Source organism: Peromyscus maniculatus, chromosome 6, assembly GCF_049852395.1.
Source record: "Peromyscus maniculatus bairdii isolate BWxNUB_F1_BW_parent chromosome 6, HU_Pman_BW_mat_3.1, whole genome shotgun sequence".
Lineage (NCBI taxonomy): Eukaryota > Metazoa > Chordata > Mammalia > Rodentia > Cricetidae > Peromyscus > Peromyscus maniculatus.
The window spans coordinates 70,580,230-70,600,802 of NC_134857.1; the positions used below are offsets into that span (position 1 = coordinate 70,580,230).

Consider the following 20,573-nt stretch of genomic DNA (forward strand, 5'->3'; position numbering starts at 1 on the left):
ATGGTTTCATGGCCTCTTTCAGCTTAGCCTGAAATGATTTGTGATTATTAGGAAATATTTTTTGTGATATATATATATATATATATATATATATATATATATATATATATTAAACTTATAAAAAGTGGGCTGATGAGATTTCTCAGTGAGTAAGGGCACTTGCTGCCAAGCCTGACAACCTGCATTTGATCCCGAGGACCCATGTGGCAGAGGAGAGAATGGATTTCTGCAAGTTGTCCTCTGACCTCCAGACATGCCCCGTGACAGCCACATTCCCACACACATAAAAACAAACAAACAAATGTAAAAACTATTGTTTTTAACTTATTAAAAGTAAGCTTTGGTCCAGGTAGTGGTGGTGCACACCTTTAATCCCAGCACTTAGGAGGTAGAGACAGGTGCATCTCTGAGTTCTAAGTCAGCCTGGGCTACAGAGTAAGTTCCAGGACAGGCTCCAAAGCTGCACACAGAAACCCTGTCTCGAAAAACAAACAAACAAACAAACAAACAAACAAACAAACAAACAAAAAGTAAGCTTTGAACAAGGGTGGGATCTTCGATGACTTTTGCCCATGGAAAAATTTTTTTTCTTTCCTCTTTTAGAAAGTGTCAGCAGCCTTGATCCGTCTGCTTGTTCTGGAGAACATATTTCTCATACCGTCCCATGATACGTATCTCTTAGTAGGAGCCTATATTAAATACCAGGTCGCAAAAATGGTTCAGGGAAGAATGACAGGTAAGACTGCTTAGCCTTTCCTAGAATTCACGGTGGCTGAAGGAGGCAGGGCACAAACCACGGCAAAAACCACTTCTTTGTAAAGTTTTGGATCTTGTGATAAAATACTTCTATGTACTGAAGTTGGCATATTTGAAGAGCTTATTGGCATATGTAACTTAGTTAATGACACTGAGCTTCTGCATTTGCATCCACTGTTAACAGCCCAGAATCACCAGCTGATAAGGGAGGAAGTGAAAAGAGCTTATCTGAGGGGTTGGATGACCTTTGTGATGCTCTGTGAGAATTGTTTCTTCATAAGCTCAGTCCCATAGCCACGCTTAATAGCCATGGGCTAGACAAGCCCATTGAATGAATAGTTATATGGACTCGGTTAACTCCGTCCTGTCCATGCTTAGTGGTGACCACCCACCTCACCAGGTTTATTCATTTTGCTGGTGGTATTTTTACAAAGATTTATTTTAATCATAGTTTTATGCATATGTGTGCAATCTGTGTGTGGTTATATGTACATGTGAGTGCAGGTGCACACAGTGTCCTGAAGAGGGCAGTAGATCCCTGGAGCTGGCATTACAGGTGGTTGTGGGCCACCTGAGGTGGGTGCTGTGCACTGAACTCTCATCCTCTGGAAGAGCGAGCTCTTCAGCCCCAGTGGCACCTGGTTTGTTTGTTTCTTTTTTTGAGGTAGGGTCTCTTTACACAGCCCTGGCTGTCCTGGAGCTCACTCTGTAGAGCAGGCTGGCCTTGAGCTCACACAGATCCTCCTGACTCTGCTTCCTGTATACTTGAGTGAAAGGTGTGGATCACCATGCCCAGCTGTTGCTGTGGCTTGAGACGATGTCTCAGGTAACCTCGGGCTGACCTCAAACTCCCCAGGTAACTGAGGCTGGCCTTGAACTCTTGATCTTCCTGCCTCTGCCTTCTAGGGGCTGGGATTACAGGGGTACAGCAGCACACTAGTGGCTCACTAGTTTTCAGGTGTGTAAGTCGGTAGTTGGATCACAGCCCCCCTCCTCTCTGTGCAGACTCACCGTTCGGAAACAGGGATTAGAAGGAGACCCCACTGTTGATTTAAAGGGCTCACGTTCGGTCTCCCTCACACAGTGCACTGGAACACCCCTCTCGTGGGCGGCTCCATGTGTCTGTCTTCCATGTCTTACAGAGGTGAAATTTCCCCTGGAACATTACACGTTGGAATTGCAAGACCACGGAGCTACAAATAACGGGCTTCCTTCTGGGAAAGTGGCTCTACTGGATGAGGAAACAGCCACAGTGACTGCTCTCCAGCTGGGCCAAACTAACCTCATCTTCGTCCACAAAAGTATCCTTTCGTTCACGTTTTTAGTGGCCAATCTAAACTTCTCTAAATATATGAGGCATGGTTCTTGGCAAAATACCTTATTAAGAGTGAGGGGGAGGGCAGGGGAGGTGGCTGGAGAGATGGCTTGGTGGTTAAGAGTTCTTACTGCCATTTCAGAGGACCCGGGTTCAATTCCAGCCTCCACATGGCAGCTCACAACTGTCTGTAACTCCAGTTCCAGGGGATCCAACATCTTCACACACACATGCATTCAGGCAAAACACCAGTGCACATTCAATATATATATATATATATATATGAGTGATTATGGGGTTGGAGAGATGGCTCTGCAGTTAACAGCACTCGCTGGTCTTCCAGAGGACCTGAGTTCAATTCCCATGTCAGGTGGCTCACAAACACCTGTAACTCCAGCTCCAGGGCATCTGCCTTCTTGTAGCCTCTGAGGGTACTGGCACACACACTCACAGCTCTCTCTCCATCTCTCTCTCTCTCTCTCTCTCTCTCTCTCTCTCTCTCTCTCTCTCTCACACAGCTCTCTCTCCATCTCTCTCTCTCCATCTCTCTCTCTCTCTCTCTCTCTCTCTCTCTCTCTCTCTCTCTCTCTCTCTCACACAGCTCTCTCTCCATCTCTCTCTCTCCATCTCTCTCTCTCTCTCTCTCTCTCTCTCTCTCTCTCTCTCTCTCTCTCTCTCTCCACACACACACACACACACACACACACACACACACACACACACACACAATTTTCTTTTCTGAGACACAATTTCACTTTCTAATGTTAGGATTATATTCACTTGTCCCCAGCTTCTCGTCACTTAAGGTGTCTAGGGTGTCATACCTGCAGAAGAAACGAGTCTCTGAATGTTTGTCTGCTGGGCACCGTCTGAGTGGCAGGTGTGTCCCGAATTCCCTAGCAGAATTTTATAATTTTTCTTTTTATGCCCAAGTTCCTGACTGATCCAAAAAGGCCCGAAAGACTCAACTAGTTGTGGTAAACACCTGCAATCCTGGCATCTTAGAGGCCAAGGCAGAAACAGCCAGCCTGGGCTGCTATACTGCAAGCCTGTCAAACAAGCAAGCAAACAAACAAATAAATAAAACCCGGCACTAGAGTAAAACCTGGCTCTGTGGTTAAGAGCACTGGCCGCTCTTCCAGAGGACCCAGGTTTGACTACTGTATCCTCATGGTGGCTGTAACTCCAGTTTCAGGGGCTCTGACGACCTCTTCTGGCCTTCCCAGGCACTTGCTTGCACACGATGCACAGACACACTATATAATGCAGGCCCTCATACACATAAAATAAAAATAATAATAAAAGAAAAGAAAAGAAAACTAAAAGACTCTAGTAGTAGGAAGCATTAGCCACGTTGTCAGTAAAAATAGCTCAGTTTTTTTTTAAAAGAAGGAAAGAAAAGCAGGTAGAAATTACCAAAAAGACAGGAAGAGACAGGTCTCATGTAGCCCAGGCTGGCCTCAAACTCATGGTGTAGCAGATGATAACCATGAGCCTTTGATGCTCCTCCTCATCTCCCAGGTGCTGAGGCTGCATGTGTGTCCCACCACTTCCGGTTCTGTGGTGCTGGGGGTGGACCCCAGGGCTTCATCTCGCTGGCAAGCCCTCTAACAGCTGATCCACATCCCCAGCCCGAGAGAACTTAAGAGAAACTTGCAAATGACTGTAAGTTAAAGAGGAGGAAGTTAGAGCTGTGGGGGAACCGAGAGCGGCAAGTTTGCTGATAGGGAAGAAGTGGAGGAGACCCGTGGAGTGTGAGTTAGAAGGCTGTGTCTGTTGTTCTTGGAGCAGGAATGACTGTGTAAAAGCCAGTCTGATGTTCCTTCACCCGTAAAATAAAGGGAAAGTTGCATTTCTGAATTTCACTCTAATACTTACATTTGATGACTATTATATTCAAGTACATATCAGAACCGGCCAAGTCTAGACAGTTGTTTGTGGAGTCTTTAGATTTGCTATAGTGAACAGGTAAAAATAATTACCAATTAGTATGCCAATCACATATATATGTATGTATACATATATAATATGCATGCTTGTATATCATGTGGGCAGGTGCATGAACAATTTTCCATTTGATTTTTGTTTGCTTAATTGGTACTGTTTGTTTGTTTGTTTGTTTGTTTGTTTGTTTTGAAACAGTGACTTGCTATGTAGCCCAGGCTGGCCTAGAACTCACTGAATAGCCCAGGATAGCCAAGGAACTTAAGATCCTCCTACCACCACCCCCTGAATGCTGGAATTGCTGGCCTGTCTCAGTAAACCTACTTAAATATACCTGAAAGACAGACTATTTTCTCTCCTCAGTGCTAAGAACAGAACACAGGTCTCTATATGAGCATTCCACAACTGAGCTGTATCAGTCCTTTTCAGCTTTTACTTATTTTAATTTTTATGTATTGTATTTATTTACTTGTTAACTTTTTTTTTTCCCCACTGGGCCTCCTATGTCCTAGACTTCCTTCAAACTTGCTCTGTGGATCTTGAACTCCTGACACCCCACCTTCACCTTGTGCCTTGTGTGGTGCTGGGCATGAAACCAGGCATGGTGCATTCTGGGCAAGCGCTCTATCTACCGAGAGAGTTTAGGAGTAGTTTGTTTTTGAGAGGAATTGTATTCCTGATTGTATCATGGATGGACGGACATTGGAGCAAATCTGTGTTTCTTCCAGAAAGTAATTAAGTAATTATATTTAACTAGTAGCATATCTAAGTAAACTAGAAGTATTTTAAAAAATTAGATTTGTTTTTGTTTGTTTGTTTTGTTTTTTGTTCTATTCACAGAGATCTACCTGCCTTTGACTATTTTATTTTATTATGTGTATGAATGTTTTGCCTACATATATGTAAATGTACCAAGTGTGTGTCTGATGCCTGAGGAGACCAGAAAAGGGCATCAGATCCCCTAGAACTGGAGTCACAGAGGGTTGTGAGTCACCATGTGGATGTTAGGAATCAAACCCAGGTCCCCTGCAAGAGCAACATGTGCTCTAAACCACAGAGCATCTCTGTAGCTCCTAGAAGTATTTTTGATGGCGAAGAAATAAACAGCTTGGTGTTAAATATCTACTGCAAGTTATAGTAATTTTGAAGCTACAGCGCTCCAGGCATGCTGCTGAGTGGCGACTCTTGGCCCACCTTCCACCCCCACCGCTGTTCATATTTTCAGGAAATGTTTGTCTTCCTCCAGAATGGTACCATGTTTTCCTGCATTCCATAGTGGGCCCTCTATGAGAATTTGTTTGAAGAAATAGTTCTGTAACTAAATGTAATTAAAACCACAGAACATGAACTTCTTTCCATTTCATCTTCCTCAAATCTCTCTCTCTCTCTCTCTCTCTCTCTCTCTCTCTCTCTATATATATATATATATATATATATATATATATATATATATATGTGTGTGTGTGTGTGTGTGTGTGTGTGTGTGTGTGTGTGTGTGTTATCTATATGTGTGTCTGTGTACTGTGTGTATGTTCAGTACCTAAAGAGGCCAGAAGAAGGTATCAAATATCTGGGACTGGAGCCACAGACAGATGTGAGAATTGATGTAGGTGCTGGGACCTGAACCCAGGTCCTCTGGAAGACCAGCCAGTGCTGAGCATCTTTCCAGCTCCTGAATGTTTATTACATTTATTTGTGCGTGTGTGTATGTGTGTGCGTGTGTGCGTGCATGCGTGCGTGTGTGTGTGCGTGTGTGCGTGTGTGTGTGGAGTCAAGTGACAACTCTTGGGGGTCAGCTGGCTCCTCCTACCGTGTGGGTCCTGGGGATCAAGCCTGGGTCGTCAGGCTTGGCGGCGGCGGCTGCGTTACTGGTTGAACCGTCTTGTTGGGTCTTCTCAGGCTCTCCTCAGAAGTGTTCATATTTAAATTTTGGCTTTCCAAAGAAAATGTGTGGGGCTTTGTTTGTACATTTATTATTATTTTTTTCTTCAGTGGCTCATCTTTCCTTTTGTACCCAGCATTGGCTCAGATAACTTCCTTAAGCAGAATTAAGATGTCCATATGCGCTCTGTGTCTGGACTCCCAAACTCCACCATATATGTCGTAGAGCCCGGATTTTTAGGTAATTTTAGATAATGGCTTTCAGAGAGTTGAATAATTTAAGTGAATGCATTAAACATAAATGAATTCACTAAAATGAATGTATTAAACATGAAAGGACTGCCAAAGTCAGCCTTCATCCTGAGACTTTGAATTCAGCCTGACTTTGATCTGTTTTCTTTCTTTCTTTCCTTCTTCTTCCCTCCTTCCTTCTCTCTCTCTCTCTCTCTCTCTCTCTCTCTCTCTCTCTCTCTCTCTCTCTCTCTCTCTCTCTCTCTCATTTTTGCTTTGTTGTGTTCTTCCAAGACAGGGTTTCTCTGTATAGTCTTGGTTGTCCTGAAACTCTCTGTGTAAACCAGGCTGGCCTCGAACTCACAGAGATCCACCTGCCTCCGTCTCCCGAGTGCTGGGATTAAAAGCGAACACCACCATGCTTGGCTTTGATGTATTACTTCTCTTTTGTTATGATAAGACACCGTGACCACGGCAGCTTATGATTTGGGACTTACATTTCCAGAGGAGTAGAAACGGTCGTTACCATGCCAGTGAGCATGGCCACTGGCAGGGAGCGCTGGAGCAGCAGCTCAGCACTCACATCCGCGCCCACAAACAGGAAACCGCAAACTGGAGAAGCGAGAAGCTTTGAAACCTTAAGCCTGCCCACAGTGACGCACTTCCTCCACTAGGGCTACACCTAGTGATCCTTCCCAAACAGCGGCAACAGCACCAAGAAATGCCAGAAACTTATTGAGGGGGCATCTCATCTCATTTAAACCACCACACTTGACCATGGTCTTTATCACAACAATAGGAAAGTAACTAAGACACGTGATGGGTTTTTGTTTGTTTTTTTGTTTTTGTTTTTGTTTTTTTGGGGAGGAGGTGGTTTCTGGTTTTTTGAGACAGGGTTTCTCTGTAGAATAGCTCTGATTGTCCTAGAACTCACTTTGTAGACCAGGCTGGCATCGAACTCACTGAGGACCACCTGCCTCTGCCTCTGTCTCCCAAGTACTGGGAATAAAGGCGTGCACCACCACCTCCCGGCCACATAATGTTTCTTGATTGGATGTTCTTTATAAGAGTAGAACATAGCCAGGTGCTGGTGGTGCACACTTTTAATCCCAGCACTTGGTGGCCAGAATTGGGTGGATCTCTGAGTTGGAAGCCAGCTTGGTCCACAGAGTGAGATCCAGGACAGCCATGGCTACACAGAGAAACCCTGTCTCAAAAAAAAAAAAGCTGAAGCATCCTAACGAAACATCTTAAAATAGATTGTTGCTGGGCGTTGGTGGCGCACGCCTTTAATCCCAGCACTCGGGAGGCAGAGGCAGGCGGATCTCTGTGAGTTCGAGGCCAGCCTGGGCTACCAAGTGAGTCCCAGGAAAGGCGCAAAGCTACACAGAGAAACCCTGTCTCGAAAAACAAAACAAAACAAAAAAAAATAGATTGTGCAGTTGGACGTGGTGGCACACTCCATAATCCCAGAACTTGGAAGACTGAGGCAGGATAATTGCCAATTTGAAGCCACCCTGGGCCACATGTGAATTCCAGACCCCCCCCCAAAATGCCTGGCTTCAGCAATATTCCATTAGGGGAGGGGCAGGTGCTCACGAGACCCCACTCCTCCCCAGGAGCCACAGCTAGCTAATGGTTCTGGTCCCATCCCTTGGTGCTGTATACCCCCACTCCCCGGTACAGCCCTTGTTCAGATGAGTAGCCCTGCACCCATGCTCATGCAAGCAACCTTAATTATTTTTTTAACTTTTAAAAAGATTTGAAGAAATAAATCTTTAAAAAAAGAAAGATTTATTTTACTTTGTAGTGTGTGCATGTTTGTGTGCCGAGTGCATGACTGGTGCCTTTGGAGGTCCTAAGAGGGTGCTGGAGCCCTGGAGCTGGTTAGCGGTGAATGTAGGTTGTCATGTGGGTGCTGGGAACTCAGCCCGGGTCCTGTGGAAGAGCGGTCAGCGTTCTTTTTTTCCTTTCTATGCTGCTCTATTTTAGTAAGGAGGCACTGAGACATTAGAAGGAAACAGCTAATGATAAGATGTGGGAAGGAGGTGTCGGCATCTATAACCACCGCTACAGTGATACACGAATCTGTGTTTTCATTACGTTTGCTTTGATACTGTCTCTTTATAGATGTAATGTCGTAATGGAGAATACAGTTAAGTAGGCATCCTGCATTTCAGAGAAGCAGGAGGTGGAAAAGCAATCCTGCCTGTGAAGGATGATAACCACCCCAACAGCCCCTGAGACCCAGCTAAATTCTTGAGGGAAAGTTCTAAGAATCACAAGCATTTTTTAAAAATAGTTACTTCATTTTTATTTTATTTGCATAGGTGCGTTGCCTGTATGTGTGTCTGTGTGAGGGTGTCAGATCTGGGAGTTACGGACAGCTGTGAGCTGCCATGTGGGTGCTGGGAATTGAACCTGGGTCCTCTGGAAGAGCAGCCAATGCTCTTAACCACTGAGACATCTCTCCAGCCCCTCTTTCTTCCTTCCTTCCTTCCTTCCTTCCTTCCTTCCTTCCTTCCTTCCTTCCTTCCTTTCTCTCTCTCTCTCTTTCTTTCTTTCTCTCTTTCTTTTACCCCCAAGATTTATTTATTTTATGTACATGAGTGCTCTATTGACTTGAGGCCAGAAGAGGGCATCAGACCCCACTATATAGTTGTGAGCCACCATGTGGTTGCTGGGAATTGAACTCAGGACCTCTGGAAGAGCAGCCAGTGCTCTTAACCTCTGAGCCATCTCTCCAGCCCACACCTGGCCTGTTTAAAACAAAAACAACCAACCAACCAGCCATGCTTGAACAGGTGAGTGAGTGAGAACAAAAACAAAACGAACCTATGAAACAATACCATAATCTATGAAATACAATCTCTGAATTAGAAAAAGAGACATTATTCAAGAAAAAGTGTTGATGTCTTTAGGCATTATGAAGTACCAAGTCTAGCATGCTTTGCTCTTGTCTTTATATTCACAGTGTTTCTTTCACTTAATATAAATTAAGCCAAGCATTTTGGAATCTTAGATTGCCACACAGTTTGAAGGAGAGATCTGTTTGAGAGCCATTTCAATCTATCAGCAAGTGGGCTTTCCAAGTAGCTTATTTTGTTTTGTTTTGTTTTGTTTTTCGAGACAGGGTTTCTCTGTGTAGCCCTAGCTGTCCTAGAACTCGTTCTGTAGACCAAGTGGCCTCGAACTCACAGAGATCCGTCTGCCTCTGCCTCCCGAGTGCTGGGATTAAAGGCGTGCGCCACCACTACCGGGCTCTAAGTAGCTTTTTAAGTTTGCAGTTGTTAGCTCATGGCAGGAGGACTCGGGCCTCTTCCTGGTCTCATGTTCCTTGTGTGCGCACAGGTTTCACCATCCATCCTGGCGGCCGATGGAGTCTCGAGGTGGGCCAGGTGTACGTCATCACAGTCGACGTATTTGATAAGAGCAGCACCAGGGTCCATATTTCGGATGTGAGTCTCTCCTTTGTTTCCTCCTATTTCCTCTCACTGAGACAGGATCCCACGTAGCCCATGCCGGACTTCTAACTAGCAATGTAGAAGACAGTGGCTTTGAACTCCTGATCTTTCTGCGTCCACTTGGGAGAGTGCTCAGATTGCAGGTGTGTGCTCTGTGTCTAGTTTATGTGGTTCGAATCCAGGGCCTCAAGCATACAAGATAAGCGCTCTCCCAAGGGAGCCGCATCAGAGCCCTCTCTCTTACTTTCCTAGATCCTCTGTGGGTAGCTCCTGGGGGGTGACCGGAAGCCTGCTTTCTTCTTTGCTCTCAGTCTTTACCCTTGTAAATGCAAGTTACTAGTTTTGATTAGGATTACCATTAACTAGGCTTGTCCTTGGGGAATGCTAAACCAGAAGTCAAATATGGTCAGAATTACGGAAGGAGTCGATCAGCCTAGTAACAGTTAGGGACAAGCCTCTCTCTGCACACCACCGTGTAACACAGAGATAGATGCTCACCAGTTCTGTGGGGGCCGAGTGACATTTGAACACCAGCTTGGAAATGTGTTTCTGCCCAGGACTGTCAGGGTTCAGAATTAGCAACTGTCCGTGAATGGAATGGCATGGACTGTCCTGAATTTATAAGCTTCAACTGTTTCTGTTCCTGATATGGATGAATCTTTCCACAAATGAGTACTGTTGTAAAATCACACCTTTTCCAACTTAGAATTTCCATGAGGGAAAGCAAAAGTTTTGTTTTTTCTTCTGTTTTAAGTCAATTAATTATAGTTTGCTGTGGTGGCGCACTCCTTTAATCCCAGCACTCAGGAGGCAGAGGCAGGAGGATCTCTGAGTTTGAGGCCAGCCTGGTTTACAAAGACAGTTCCAGGACACCCAGGGCTACACAGAGAAACCCTGTCTCAAAAAAACAAAAATTAATTAATTGATTGATTGATTAATCTTAAATATTAAAATATTTTAAAATTTTATGTGTATAAGTAGCTTTCCTGCATGTATGTATTCCTGATACTCAATAGAGGCCAGAAGAGGGCATGGAATGCTCTGGAACTAGAGTTCTTTAGTTGTGAACTGCCACATGGGTATTGGAAAATGAACCTGGGGTCCTCTGGAAGAGCAGAGGACTGAGCCATCTCTTTGGCTCCTGCTAACTTATTTACTTTTTCGATTTTTGAGCCAGGGTTTCTGTGTAGCCCTGGCTGTCCTGGAACTCACTCTGTAGACTGCAGCTCACTTCAAACTCAGAGACCCACCTGTCTCTCTCTCTCTCTAGGACTAAAGGTGTGCGCCACCACGGCCTAGTTCCTGTTTATTTTTAATTATGTGTTTGTGGGTGTGAGTGCAGGTGCCCTCAGGGACCAGATGTGTTGGATCCTCTGGAGCTAGCCTTGTGATAGGTGGTTGTGAGCTGCCCCGAGGATGCTGAGAATTGAATTGTCTTCTATAAGAGCAACAACTATTCTTAACCACTGAGCCATCCCTCCAGCGCACACCCTAACTCCGTTCTTACGCCTGCATCTCTTAAGTGCCTACCTGCAGTCCTATCTATGGTTTGCCATTAACATGGTTTTAGGGGAAAAAAAAAATACATCTTCAGATTTGTGTTGCCATTGGACTGATTTCAGAATCTCGAGATTACATTCCAGTTCCTGCAGGAGTACTTTGAAGAGCAGCTAAGCACTTCAAACGGATCTTACCACGTGGTAAAAGCCCTGAAAGATGGAGTTGTGGTGATAAATGCAACCCTGACTTCCAACCTTCAGGAGGTAGGTGTCTCAGCAGCCGTCTGTTTCCTAGGAGCCCTGGCAGGGTGGGTTGCCGTGATGTAAAGCAGCTGTGACATGCCATCTCCCTCTGTCACGCCACACAGTATGGCATGCCTCTACAGACTGTCCTCCACTGCGTATAACACAGTTCCTTTAAGAAACCTTTCCATACGTGTGTTTCTCTGTGTCATCAGGTATGTATAAGTAGCTTAAAGAAAAAGATTTATTATTTGTAAAACTGTATGGGAGGGGGGTGCACCTGTATGCGGGTGACCTCTGAGGCCGGAAGAAAACACTGGGATTCCCTAGAGCTGGAGCGACAGGCATTTGTGAGTCTTCTAATAGGTCCTCTGCAAAAGCAGTACAAACTCTCACCCACTCAGCCAGCCCCACGTAAGGGATCTTTTTATTCTCAAATTCCAAACGGTTAACATGCTGATTCATTTAGCCTTGCCCCCGACATTGGACTTTTACCTTATTTCCAGGTTTTTTGTTGTTTTTCCGACCCAGAGTCTCTTCATATACCCCAGGCTAGCCTTGAACTCAAAATGCTCCTGCCGGAGACTCCTGAGTGCTGAGCCCGCAGCCCTCTGCCAGCCTGTCTGCCCTCCGCCCTGCGTCCAGTGCTGAGGCCTGCTGGTTTTTCCTGCTGGAGTAGATAGCAGTCCCTGCAGATTTGTCTCCTTCCAAGGACTTCCACACTAGGAGTGGAGCTCTGTAGAGAGGTGTACCTGGGACACTGCAGTTAGCCTTGCCTGTGGCCACCAGCACTGGTGAACAGTGGCAAGAACTGAGTCTTGGTTGGAATTTTTATTTATTATCTGTGTGTGCACAACACACATTTGATTGATAACAAGTCTGTGGGTGGTACCATCCTTGGGTGGGTGGTCCTAGGTTGTATAAGAAAGCAAGCCATGAAGAGCAAGCCAATGAAGCAGCATTGCCCTGTGGTTTAGCCTCAGTTGCTGCCTCTAGGTTCCTGCTTTGAGTGCCTGCCCTGACTTTCCTTCATGCTAGACGGTGAACTGGAAAATGAAATAAACTCTTTCCTCTCCCTGCTGCTTTTGGTCACAGTATTTATCACAGCAATGGAAAGCAGACTAGACCAACTTTGCATGCTTCCTTCTATTTTTCTGGCCTTTTCCGCCTTTAAAGATAACTTCAGCTGCCCTTGAACTCCTGATCCTCCTGGGTTAACGTCTAACCTGTGCCCCCACGCCACCACACCCAGCTCCTTTTCTTTTAGAGGTAGAAGATGGTTGACTGCTTCATGAACACACCATTTTGTTCACATTTTCAGTGGCAATGAAAATATCTCAGGAGCTGATCCTGGCGGCACAGGCCTTTACTCCCAGCACTCAGGAGGCAGAGGCAGGCAGATCTCTGTGAGTTCGAAGCCAGCCTGGTCTACAAAGAGAGTTCCAGGACAGCCAGGGCTACACAGAGAAACCTTGTCTTGAACCAACCCACCACCACCACACACACAAAAAAAAAAGTGTCTCAGGAAATCTATTTAGATCTTTTTTTTCCTTGTTCCTACAGAACAGCAGTGCTGAGTCTAATAAGTATGAAATCAGTCACCATCAAGAAGTGAAGATCTATTTTCCCATTCAGCTTAAGCCCGGCTTTCTGGCATTTCCCCATCATCCTCTGGGAATATTAAATCGTTACAAAATTCAGGTACAGCATCCTCTAATGATAGAATTCACACAGAAGTAAATCAGTTTCTCTAATAGTTTGCTTTATTGAAAAAGTTTTGACAGGTAGCTCAGACTGACCTTGAACTCACTGATTCTCCTGCTGTACCTCTTGAGTGTTGGAGTTACAGTCTTGCAATGCCAGACCAGGTTTATGCAGTGCTGGGATCAAACCCAGAGCTCCACCCGCCCGCTGAGCCACATCCCCAGCCCCAAATTTATTGCTTTGACCTCCCCACCAAATTCCTGGTGTATCGCAGTGTTTGCTAGCCACCAAATCCAGACTCGGCATGCTTTCTGTCTCTGCAATCTAACATTTCCTTGTGAGTTTTACCAAGCTTTTGGTACTCCCTAATGCCCTGATGCCCCATGGCCTTCTGTGGCAGGACAGTTACCCATCCGCCCCTTATGCTCCTCTTGCTCATTTTCCTACTTCACTGCAGATTGTTTCTTGACATGTGCAGAGATCATTTATTACATAATTTTGTTGTTTTCCAAACTTGACTTCACCAGTCAAGTTTTCCATTTCACTTAACTTCTCCTTTCCTCCCAGAAGAGTTAACTTAGGCTGTGGTTCTTCACAGGTAGAGGGAGGCAGTGGCAACTTCACCTGGACCTCATCTAATGACACAGTGGCCATGGTCACCACCAAAGGAGTGGTAACTGCAGGTCAGGTGAGAGGGAACAGCACCATCTTGGCACGAGATGTACAAAATCCTTTTCGATACGGGGAAATTGAGGTAAGTGTCTCTTTAGAGAAAACTGAGTGTCTCTGAGATACCACTGTCAATGTCCCAGTTAAGTTTCTGTTGCTGGGATCAACACCATGACCAGAAGCAACTGGGGGCCAGTTACTTCAGCTTACAGTTTATAGTCCGTCACGGACAGACGTCAGAGCAGGAACTCAAGGCAGGAACTGAGACAGAGACCATGAGGGAACATTATTGACGGGCTTGCACCCTGTGGCTCGCACAGTCTGTTTTCTTATACAACCCAGGACTACCTGCCCAGCGTGGCACTGCCCACGGTGAGCTGGGACATCCCACAGCAATCCTTACTCAAGAAAAGGCCCTCCCCCACGGACTTGCCTATGGGCCAGTTCGCTGGAGGCATTTTCTCAATTGAGATCACTTCTTTCCAGATGACTCCAGCTTGTACCAAGTTCACAAAACCTATGCAGCACAATTCTGAATTACTGAAATGATACTGAGATCTGAAAACAATGAACAAATTGCCTGGGTGTGGTGGTGAATGCCTTTAATTCTGGTTCTGGGGAGGCAGAGATAGGTGGATTTCTGTGACCTCCAGGCCAGCCTGGATTACATAGTAAATTCCATACTAGCCAGAACTACATAGTGAGATCCTGTCATATTTTTTTTAAGGTTTTTCAAGACAGGGTTTCTCTGTGTAGCTCTAGGTGTCCTGGAACTAGCGCTGTAGACCAGGCTGGCCTCAAACTCACAGAGATCCATCTGCCTCTGCCTCCAGAGTGCTTGGATTAAAGGTGTGCACCACCACTGCCCAGCGTAAAGACTTATTATTAATTATGACTGCTCAGCCTTTAGCTTATGCTTGTCCCAGTAGCTCTTATAACTTAAATTAACCTGTTTCTATTCATCTACATTTTGCCTTGGGGCTTTTTGCCTTTCTTTTATTCTGTATGTCCTGCTTTCCTGCTTCCTCTGTGTCTGGCTGGCCCCCAGCATCTCCCTGGTATCTCCCTCTCTCCTTCTGTTTCTCTGTCTCTCTCCAGCCTAGGTTCTTCCTTTTACTCTCTGCCCAGAAGTCCTGCCTATACCTCTTCTCTTGCTATTGGCTGTTCAGCTTTTACTAGACCAATCAAGTGCCTTAGGCAGGCAAGGTAAAACAGCAACACATCTTTACATAATTAAACAAATGCAACATATATTTACATAGTTAAATATTTGACCAAAAAAAACAAATACAACTCATCTTTACATAGTTGAACTAATATTCCGCAACAAGGTCTTATTTGGGGAGAGGGATGGGTTGAGACAGGGTCTTATTTGATAACCTAGGCTTGTCTCAAACTCAATATGTAGCCCAGTCTGGCCTCAAACTCTTGGCCAATCTCCCGTCTCCGCCCAAATGCTGCCATTGTAGGACTAAAGATTTGATGATCAGTTGGATACAGGAAGTAAAAGATGCAACGCTGCAGAGATGGTGTGGGGGTTTCTAGTTCTGACTGCAAGGTACACAGGAAACACAGGGACCGGCGAGGGGGAGGTACACTGAGTGTGATTCTTACGTGAGTCAAGCCTAGATTCCTGATCTCTAATGCCATGGCAGTGAGTTGTTATGCTGAATTATGTTTTTGTTCTTGGGGTTCTTTGTTTGTTGGTTTGTTTTTCTGGTAGGGCCTCACTTTGTAGCCCAGGTTGGCCTTAAATTCATAGCAGCTCTCTTGTGTCCCCCTCTTAAGTGCTGAAATCCCAGGCAGGTGCCACCGTGTGTAGCTGTTCTTCACTGTCCAGGGAATAATGACAAGAGAGAAGTGCATCTGGGTGCAGTGTACCTGCGACCCCAGAACTGGGGGACAGAGGGTGCAGTATCAAAGCCATCCGCAGCCACGTAGTCAATTCAAGGCCAGCTTGGGCTACATAAACCCTACCTCCAACCAAATGAATAAAAAAGTCACCCAGCGGTGGTGGCACACGCCTTTAATCCCAGCGCTCAGGAGGCAGAGCCAGGTAGATCTCTGTGAGTTCGAGGCCAGCCTGGGCGACAGAGCAAGATCCAGGACAGGCACCAAAGCTACACAGAGAAATCCTGTCTGGAAAAACAAAAACAAAAACAAAAAGTGTACATTTTCAGTACAGATGTGTTTCGGCCCCCCCCACCCCCCCACCCCCCTGAGTATTTTTTTAAAAGATTTATTTATTTATTATATATATAGTATACTGCCTGCGTGTGTCTCTGCAGGCCAGAGGAGGGAGCCAGATCTCATTACAGATGGTTGTGAGCCACCATGTCGTTGCTGGGAATTGAACTCAGGTCCTCTGGAAGAGCAGCCAGTGCTCTTAACCACTGAGCCATCTCTCCAGCCCAAGTATTTTTAATCAGTTGAATCTGAGGATGCATAATCCATGTTTATGAAGGGCTGATTCTGTGTTGTCCTGGTTGTTTTTTTTGTCAGCTTGACACAGGCTAGAGTCATTTGAGAAGAGGGAACAACTGAGAAAATGCCCTGGCCATGTTGGTCTGTGTGAAAGCCAGTGGGGCTTTTCGTTAGTTAATGATTGATGTGGGAGGGCCCAGCCTATTGTAGTTACAGCATTTGGAATTATAGCACCTGTGCTGTTAGTTCTAGGTGCTGTGAGAAAGCAGGCTGAGAAGCCATGGAGAGCAAGCCAGTGAGCTGTTTTCCTCCATGACCTCTGCTTCAGCTCCTGCCCCCAGGTTCCTGCCCTGACGTCTATGTAGGATGGACTTTTCTCCCCAAGTCGCTTCTGGTCATGGTGTTTATATCACAGCAGTAGAAACCCGAAAGCATGTGTATATGTTTTTATATTAAAAATATATATTAACTGAAGCTGGGCATGGTGGTGCAGGCCTTTAATCCCAGCACTTGGGAGGCAGAGGCAGGTGGATCTTTGTGAGTTCAAGGCCAGCCTGGTCTACAGAGTGAGATCTAGGACAGTCAGGTCTACACAGAGAAACTCTGTCTCAAAAAAATTTTATTATATATAACACATAATTTATGTAAAATTATATAATTTTATTTATAATATATATTCTTATATATTTTTTAACTGGAGGCCTGGCTTGGTGTAATGTCTTTTCCTAGTCCGCACAGGATTCAAACCGTAGCACTACCACCAAAAAAAAAAAGAGAGAGAGAAAGAATGGGGAAACTGAAGTAAAATCTGTAAGTAAACAATAGAGAGAGCATATACATATGGCTGTTGAGACAGGGTCTCACTATGTAGCCCAGGCTGCCCTTGACTCTATCATATAGCCTCAGCTTCCTAAGGGCTGGAATCAGGCATATGCAACCACACCAAAATCTACATGTTTTTATATATATATATATATATATATATATATATATATATATATATGTATATATATATATATATGTGTGTATATATATATATATTACACATGCATATGCATGCAGCACATGATTATGTGTTAAAATATCTCTTCTAAGACTTTCCTAAAAGTTAACTGCTTTTCCTCAAGATATATGTCATGAAGCTGAACAAAATGGAACTGTTACCATTTCAAGCTGATGTGGAAATTGGCCAGATTATTGAGGTCCCTATTGCAATGTATCATGTAAATACAGAGACCAAAGAGGCCATTGCATTCACCGACTGCTCTCACCTACCCCTGGATCTCAACTCGGATAAGCAAGGAGTCTTCACTCTTTTTAATGAAGGCAAGGCTAAGATCTTTTTATTTTTCTCATTCATCCTTGAATTAAGGGACCAATCACCACTGTAGTTTAATTCATACAATTCCCTCCCTCCCTTTCTCTCTTTAATACACACACACACACACACACACACACACACACACACACACACTCACTCACTCACTCACTCATGTATGTACTCACAGGATCCTGCTATGTATTCTAGGCTGGCCTTGAACTCATAATCTTCCTGTCTCAGCCTCCTGAGTACTGGCATGAAAGGCATGTACTTCTTTATAATACCTTTATTTCTTTATCATTCCTTTATTCTGTCAACTGTGTTGAAGTAGGTGTTCCTGTAGGCAGATGTTTCTTTCCCAATCCTGACCACCAGTCCCAAGTAACAGACACAAAGGCTTAATATTCTTATAAATGCTCAGACAATAGCACAGGCTTGTTACTATCTAACTCTTGCATTTAAATTAACCCATGTTTCTTATCTATGCTTTGCCATGTGGCTTGGTACCTTTTCTCATGTCCATTTTACTCTCTCTGCATCTGCTGTCAACTCCTCTGACTCCGCCCTTCTTCCCATCATTCTCAGTTTGGCTTTCCCGGCTAACTTCCTGCCTGGCTACCAGCCTGTCAGCTTTTTATTAACCAGTGAGAGTAATACATATTCACAGTGTACAGAAGGATTATTCTACAGCATGTTCCTCTACTCTTTTTTATGAATGTAGAAAGAAAAAGCATGGAGGAAAAATGTGTCTTTGTGTGTGGTGTGCATATATGTACACATGTTCACATGTTAGTGGATATACATGTATATACATGTATGTGCAGGCCTGGATTTGGAGCTGATATTGGATGTCTTCTTTGACCACACTCCATTTTATCAAAGCACAGAGTTCACCATTCTAGCCAGTCTAGCTAGTCACTTGTGTAACCCTCTTGCCTCAGCCTTCCCAGTGCTGGAATTATAGACATAAGCCACCAAACCCAAATTATTATTATTATTATTATTAGTTACTATTATTATTATTATTTTGTTGTTGTTGTTTTTTGAGACAGGCTTTCTTTGTGTAACAGCTCTGGCTGTCCTGAAACTCACTCTGTAGACCAGGCTAGTCTTGAACTCAGAGATCTACCTACCTCTGCCTCCCAAGTGCTGGGACTAAAAGTGTGCGCCACCACCACCTGGCTCAAATCCAGTCTATTGATACCTTTTTTAAAAAGACTTATTTATTTATTTATTTATTTATTTATTTTATTATGTATACAGCATGTATCACTGCAGGCCAGAAGAGGGCGCCAGATCTCATTACTGGTGGTTGTGAGCCACCATGTGGTTGCTGGGAATTGAACTCGGGTCCTCTGGAAGAACAGCCAGTGCTCTTAACCTCTGAGCCATCTCTGCAGCCCCCTATTACTTTTTTTTGCCCCAAAACATTCAAGAGGTTTTTCTTTGCCCACAGAGCAGAGCCCGCATCCTTTTCCACAGTCCACATGCCCAGCACAGGTACCCAATCTGCTTTTCATGGATTCATTCCTTTGGCATCATGTGGCTCTAACAAAACCAACGTTCAAGTTTTCCTTTATCACCCATCATCAATGGCTCCTTTATGTTTCATTGGGTGTCTTGTTTCCTAAGCTTGTGGTTCTTTCCCTAAAGCTTCCTGTAGGCCAGGCACTGGGAGGACAACGCAGGAGGGTGGTTCAAGGCCTCTGGGCTGCAGAGCAAGATCCTGTCTCAAACCAAACAAACAACGCCTGTTTCTCTAGCTACAACCCATCTTTCTGTTTCATATACCTCTTGACTGTTTCTACCTTTCTCTTATTATTTTAAATGATTCTCTGTCCTGGCTGTCCTGCAACTTGCTTTCTAGGCCAGGCTGGCCTCGAATTCACTGAGATCCCCCTGCCTCTGCCTCCCAAGTACTGGGATTGAAGGAGTGCACTACTACCGCCCGGCAATCTATGTGTATTTTATATATGCTGTTTGTCTTTCTTTCTGTATTACACATCCCTTGGTGTCTGAGCCTTTGCCCACGCTTGTGTTCACACTGCATGTAGAACTCACTTTATCTTACATGATAAATGTCCGTCACCAGAAGACAGGCTTTATTGTTTGTTTTTGGCCTTGCTGGCAATTGAACTCAGGGCCTTGTATTGGATAGACGAGTGGCCCAACGCTGAGCTACAGAGGGAAATACACATCAACAAGATAGAACAAATGGAACCACGTGGGTATATAAAGGCACTGTGTTTTGTCTTGTTTGAGGCAGGATGTTACTCTGTATCCCAAGCTGGACTGCAGTTGTGAGAATCCTCCTGCCTGAGCCAAGTGCCAAGATGACTGGTGCATGCCACTATACCCAGACAAGGTTATGTTTTTAAGATTTTTTTCGGGGGAATGGGGAGGGGTTGGAGAGGTGGCTCAGCTGTTAAAAGCACTAGCTGCTCTTCTAGAGGTCCTGAGTTCAATTCCCAGCAACCACATGGTGGCTCACAACCATCTATAATGAGATCTGGTGCCCTCTTCTGGTGTGCCAAAGGCAAAACACCCATACACATAAAATACATAAATAAATGTATTTTAAGATTTGTTTTGTTTTGTTTTGTTGAGACAAGGTCTTACTATATAGCCTTTGGCTGACCTGGAACTCACTATGTAGACTAGGCTGGCCTTGAACTTCCAAAGTGACGAGATTAAAAGTGCCATCGTGCCCAGCCAAATCTGTTTTATTCTTTTTTGTTATGTGTGTATGTCAGCATGTGGATATGTATACATGAGTGCTCATGCCTGAAGAGGCCAACAGTGTGGGATCTTCTGGAGCTGGAGTTAGAAGTGGTTGTGAGTGGACATGTGGGTGCTGGGAATTGAACTTGGGTCCTCTGGAAGAGCAGTCAGTGCTCTTAACTACTAAGACATTTCTCCAGCCCCAGATCATACTTCTAACGTGTTAAAATTATTCTGTTTCTGTATCCTATTTTCTTTAAAACCAGACTGCTTATTACTCTACTGAGTTGAGGTAAACTTTGGGGTGGGTATTTGTTTTGGGGACAGAGTTTCCTGTAGTCCAGGCTTGCCTTAAAGTTGCTTTGTAGCTGTGGCTGGCTTTGAACTCTGGATTCTTCTGG

At 44.7% G+C, this 20,573-nt stretch overlaps 1 protein-coding gene across 6 annotated transcripts in view; it reads left to right on the plus strand.

The window, feature by feature from the left end:
- The window catches only part of Nup210l (nucleoporin 210 like), a 94,682-nt gene that overhangs the window by 14,607 nt on the left and 59,502 nt on the right, over positions 1–20,573 (plus strand). For 5 of the 6 annotated variants that reach the window (XM_006976462.4, XM_076573751.1, XM_076573754.1 and 2 more), the window contains 8 exons: positions 604–736; positions 1,899–2,057; positions 6,069–6,137; positions 9,479–9,585; positions 11,214–11,354; positions 12,897–13,034; positions 13,636–13,791; positions 17,258–17,456. In XM_006976462.4, the coding sequence (XP_006976524.2) occupies positions 604–736; positions 1,899–2,057; positions 6,069–6,137; positions 9,479–9,585; positions 11,214–11,354; positions 12,897–13,034; positions 13,636–13,791; positions 17,258–17,456 (1,102 nt within the window). The remainder of the gene's footprint in view (positions 1–603; positions 737–1,898; positions 2,058–6,068; positions 6,138–9,478; positions 9,586–11,213; positions 11,355–12,896; positions 13,035–13,635; positions 13,792–17,257; positions 17,457–20,573) is intronic. The other variant, XM_076573752.1, reaches the window with a different exon arrangement.